At 40.5% G+C, this 5,393-nt stretch overlaps 1 protein-coding gene across 1 annotated transcript; it reads left to right on the top strand.

The window, feature by feature from the left end:
- The first annotated feature begins 1,485 nt into the window (after positions 1 to 1,485).
- On the top strand, positions 1,486 to 3,144 carry IL5 (interleukin 5). The gene is made up of 4 exons (XM_007087771.2): positions 1,486 to 1,629; positions 1,832 to 1,864; positions 2,737 to 2,865; positions 2,973 to 3,144. The coding sequence occupies exons 1-4, from the start codon at positions 1,486 to 1,488 to the stop codon at positions 3,069 to 3,071; spliced, it is 405 nt and encodes a 134-aa protein (XP_007087833.1). The 3' UTR covers positions 3,072 to 3,144.
- The last annotated feature ends 2,249 nt before the right edge of the window (positions 3,145 to 5,393 follow it).

Genomic DNA, 5,393 nt, shown 5'->3' with positions numbered 1-5,393 from the left:
ACTGTGAGATCATGATCTGAGCCAAAGTCAGGTGCTCAAACAACTGAGCCACCCAGGTGCCCCTTAATGTTTGTTTGTTTGTTTGTTTGTTTGTTTGTTTGTTTTGAAGGGGGGGAGAGAGAGAGAGAGAGAGAGAGGATGAGTGGGGGAGGATCAGAGAGAAAGAGGAAGAGAGAGAATCCCAAGCAGGCTCCACACTCAGCGCAGAGCCTGACACAGGGCTGGATTTCATGACCATGGGATCATGACCTGAGCCAAATTCAAGAGTCAGACACTTAACTGACTGAGTCACCCAGGTGCCCCTCAATACAGATTTTTAAAATATGAATTGCCAGCACTTAAAAAGCAACAGGTTATAAATAACAATTAGGGTTTCTGACTTCTTAAAAAAATGGAATGATCTAGCAACAGAAGTCCAAGGGTGTTGCATGGCAACAATCAGTTGAAGCTGAATAGACCTGCTGCCTTTAGAAAGGTCCTGCATGCTGCAGTTTACTGTAGCCTCACCACCTTTGTTGTGTTACACCTTGCGCATTTCACTAATTTGCACAGCCAGTTAGTCATTTGGGTGGGGTGAAGCCTACTTCTAGCTACAGGGAAAGCCAATCAGTATATCCATATCCCTAACCACAGTTCAAGGGTGAACCTGTGATCCTTTGTCACAAGGAAGCTGAATTCTAGGACTTTTGATTGAGCAGTCAGAAAGGCACAGTTTGGTTTCTCCTGATGCTCAGGAACAGGATACATACAGATCCAGGAGATTTGACATCATCTTGGGACCACAGTGGGAGAGCTGCCCAAGAAGGGAGCCAATGAAAGATCACAGAGGCAAGCTAGATATAAAGGAGCCTCTACCCTGGACCATTTGGTTGTATGATCTAATAAATTCCCTTTTAGGTTCAACCAGTTTGGGTTAGGTTTTTGGTCTCTGGCAACAGAAAGAATCCTAACTTAGACTCCAGTGAACCTGAACCTGCTAAGTTTTGACAGTCTCAGCTCTAATTACCATTTTTCCACCAGTATTTTGAGTTCCTTTTAAGACAGACCAGTCTAGTAACAATGGTGATGGAATTTAGTCAACCTGAAAAACATATTCCCAATATTTATAATTTTGGCATTAAACTCAATGGTGTACATTATACCTTTTTTTACACACATCTTTTAAGAGGAAATTGAATCTTCTGATTTTAAGAAATGCAAATGTGGGGCAATGATGTATCACCCAAAGATTTTCTTTGTAATAGAAAATGTTTTTAAAGGGGGAAAATAGGGATTTTTATTATTATTAAAAGATAAAAGTAAAATTATTTTTAAGAAACAAGGCATTGGAAACATTTAGTTTCACGATATGCCATTGTTAGGCATTCCCTATCTGATTGTTAGAAATTATTCATTTCCTCAAAGACAGAGAATAAATTGGTTGAGGATGCAATCTTGTACTATGCACTTTCTTTGCCCAAGGCAAACACTGAGCATTTGAGAGCCATGAGAATGCTTCTGCATTTGAGTTTGCTAGCTCTTGGGGCTGCCTATGTTTCTGCCATTGCTGTACAAAGTCCCATGAATAGGCTGGTGGCAGAGACCTTGGCACTGCTCTCCACTCATCGAACTCTACTGATAGGCGACGGGGTAATTTTCTTTTTGATTCCTACGGTCTTTAAAATGCATGGGTAATCATTTGTGTTGGCTAACTTCTAAAGACCTGTTATTAATAATGAAATTATGAGTGTTGGTAATATATCATTGGTAACCATGTTACTGGCAAGCATTTTATTACAAGTTATGAACCTTATAATATGTTAAAAATGAATGTATTTCCTTTCCTTTTCAGAACCTGATGATTCCTACTCCTGAACATAACAATGTAAGTTAAATTATGATTTGATAAAACGATTGCATGACTAAGTTTCCTATTGTGACTATAAAGCATTAGTTATCGTTGGAATAGTTTAATTTTATCTATTTTGTTTTTATGTGTGTGGATGCCAATGTATGTGCTTATGAACATTAGGAATGGAGTTAGGAATGACTCTACAATATTAAGTAGAATCCATTAAGCAATTGGATCAGGCCGTTTTTGATGTTGTCAGTTCCCCATCTCAAAGAGCCTCATGTCAGGCGTTCTTACCAGAAGAATTCCACATTGAGTGAGAGGTGCCTCCTCGTCTCCATTCACTTCTGACTATCTTTTGCTTTCCTTACTTCTATGTCTTTCTGAGAGTACTAGCCAACTTAAGGTTATATTTTTAGAATTATGGTCAGTAGACATTAAAATATACACTGACTGTCCTATATCAATAGTCATTTCCACATATTTAAACGATTTTAACTCTAATAAAATTGTATGCATTTGAAGTATGTCATGGTCATATTGAAATGTTAAACATGTGATATCATTACTCTAAACAGAATAAAATTACTGGCTAGAACTATCAAAGGAAATTTTGATGTGAGCTCAGTAATGTAGCTGCATTATATACTTCATAAGCACTTTATTTTTGGTGAAGTGTTTAATTTATATCATTTGTAACCCTCCTCAGAAATTACATAAACTTCTTCTACATATGAAAATTATAGCTCTGTATGAGGTGGTTTCCTGGAAAAGGAACAAGTGAAAAATAAACGTGTGGGAGAAGGGAACTCATGTAAACCCCACGCAACAAAGTCTAACTTTTTTGGACCGAATTTTTATACCTTGTTTTGGTTATTTATACTTTTAAAATCTCCCTCATTTAGCACCAACTGTGCATTGAAGAAGTCTTTCAGGGTATAGACACATTAAAGAATCGCACTGCACCGGGGGATGCTGTGGACAAGCTTTTCCGAAACTTGTCTTTAATAAAAGAACACATAGACCTCCAAAAAGTAAGTTAAAGACATTTGGTGGAAACTTAAGTATATTTGTCTGGCTATGCCTGTTTTTATAAGAATTGACAGTTTCCTACAATACCCATTGTCTGTTCTTTTCACAGAAAAAGTGTGGAGGAGAAAGATGGAGAGTAAAAAAGTTCCTAGACTACCTGCAAGTGTTTCTTGGTGTAATAAACACTGAGTGGACAATGGAAAGTTGAGATGAAACTGGCTTATTGCAGTGAAAGATTCTGGAGGAGAAGAAGAATGTTATTTTTTGCAATGAGAATGAGGCCCAACCAAGGGTCACTATAATTAAACTTCAGATGCAAAGGAATTTTTCAGGCATACTGCTACTTTGCTGCCTCACATAGGCAGAAAGGATAAAAATAAAATATTTGAGATATATTTCAGATATCAGAATCATCGAAGTCTTTTCCTCCAGTGTGCTCTAGGCAAAATAAATATGTACTTTAATCTTATTTAACACAACATTCTGTAAAATGTCTATTAACTTAATATTTATGTATGAAATGATTGAGAATTTCATAAATCAATATTTATTTCAGGTTGGGCTGTGTTCCAATAAAACAAAAATAAACAACTGATTCAATTTGTTGCTGGTCTCTGTCCTACTCTTGAAGTGGGCGCAATCTGTGTGGAAACATGCTGCGTGTGGAAGGACAGTCTGCATCTGTGTTGGTTGAGCATTCCCATCTCCCTGATGATGGAAGTTGTGGGTTTGCTAAGCATACCACAGATGGAAGAGATCCAGCAGGTCATGTGGGGATGTGAGCAGCGGGGACATAGGCTTGGGCTGAGCATGGTTTCCTTGCCATGTTACACCAGAACCTAGGATGGTGCAGGTTAAATGGTATGTGATGAATGAATGAATGAATGGATGAATAGACCTTCAGCCATAAAATTAAAATGACTTTGAAGGATTTCCCTGGGAGGAGGGTAGTGTAAAAATCTGTAACTACATTTATTCCCAGCTGGTGAGAATTTGGTGGACCAATCCCACTGCCCGTTTAGGGAAAGAGGGAGAAACCCTCTTGATGGAACCCAGAGCACTGTGGCCTGGGAGAGGTCTTCTTCATCTGACCTGGCATAACAAAAGGGGGCAAGATGCTGGGAGGCAGTTATATTCAGAGGACTGGGTTCTAGAAGGGCCCGTCATCCTGGATTCCCCGGGGTAGAGCAACAGCAGTCTAGTCTGCCTGCTTACGACTGTCAGTACCATAACCAAAGGTACTTCTGCTTGAGGAAATTTCTCAAGGATCCAGAAAATATGTTCTTTAAAATATATTTTAAAACTGACATAGAACTGGCAGAGAGATCCAATAAGAATATTCAACTATGCCATTGGCTCCTTCATTTTACTGATCACAGGATCTACACCGCGTGCTGGTATACAGTTGCTGGCATGTTGCTGGAGCTCCTTACAGATGGGTGTCATTACCCCGGGTGTTATCTGCACAGATTGTATGTGTCACACTCGGCTCTTCATGTGAAGCAAACTTTCTTACTGTTTCTGGGCACCGGAGAGCGGCTGGAACAGTCAGATTAGCACTCGGCTGTGGCCCAGACCCCCAACTAGTGTGTTCACCAAGCCCTGAGAGCTGGAGTCGAGTCGATGAGGAGAAAGATGGGTCAGCACAGCACCACGCTGACTGCTCTAGAAACTAACAGGAAACAGGAAACTCAATTTGCAGAGAGACTGAATGTCAATTTAATTCAATTCAGCAAATATTTATTGAGCTCCCATCTGGTCCAGGACCATGTTAGGGATGAGGATCCATCGATGAATAAAGCAGACAAAATTCCCCATCCTTGTAGAGTTATAGTCTGTCTCTCTCTCAAAAAACAAAACAAAACAAAACAAAAAACAACAGTTATTTTCCCACTTTATCAAGGTCCAATACAGTGAAGGTGGATTTAAGACTGGAACCAGCCTAGCTGAAATCCCACAAATGAACTCTTATCAATCCACCAGGGCTCAGAGAAGCTAAAGCAATCAGCACTGTCTGCAACCAACCCAAATAGGACTTAGGTGTACCAAGGGTTTTTTTTTTTTTTTATGTTTATTTATTTTTGAGACAGAGAGAGACAGAGCATGAACGGGGTAGGGTCAGAGAGAGGGAGACACAGAATCTGAAACAGGCTCCAGGCTCTGAGCTGTCAGCACAGAGCCTGACGCGGGGCTCGAACCCACGAACCGTGAGATCATGACCTGAGCCAAAGTCGGACGCTTAACCGACTGAGCCACCCAGGCGCCCCAATGTACCAAGGGTTTTTAAGGCAGAAACTATGATCCTCAAGCTGATTCTACCTTTCCTGTAGAAGGAAAGTCTTCCTGACGGCCCCTGGCCAGAGGGAATGGGGTTCCTACGAGTCACATCAACTGCCCCCTCACCTGAGCCTGACTACTACGGTGCTCCAGAACCCAGGCATCGGAGGAGAGGGATTTGGCAGCCTCCAGGTTATAGGAATACTTTTCTGAGCCTTGCTTTTCCTCTCAAAAGCTTATTGCAACAACAGAG

Source organism: Panthera tigris, chromosome A1, assembly GCF_018350195.1.
Source record: "Panthera tigris isolate Pti1 chromosome A1, P.tigris_Pti1_mat1.1, whole genome shotgun sequence".
Lineage (NCBI taxonomy): Eukaryota > Metazoa > Chordata > Mammalia > Carnivora > Felidae > Panthera > Panthera tigris.
This window is presented reverse-complemented; position numbering and strand designations above follow the sequence as displayed.

What these genes read in the sequence shown, in the direction of transcription:
- IL5 (XM_007087771.2), top strand. Translation starts at nt 1,486, where the DNA reads ATGAGAATGCTTCTGCATTTGAGTTTGCTAGCTCTTGGGGCTGCCTAT. An exon ending in CTCTACTGATAGGCGACGGG is followed by an intron (nt 1,630 to 1,831) that starts GTAATTTTCTTT and finishes TTTCCTTTTCAG; the next exon opens with AACCTGATGATTCCTACTCC. An exon ending in AACACATAGACCTCCAAAAA is followed by an intron (nt 2,866 to 2,972) that starts GTAAGTTAAAGA and finishes TTCTTTTCACAG; the next exon opens with AAAAAGTGTGGAGGAGAAAG.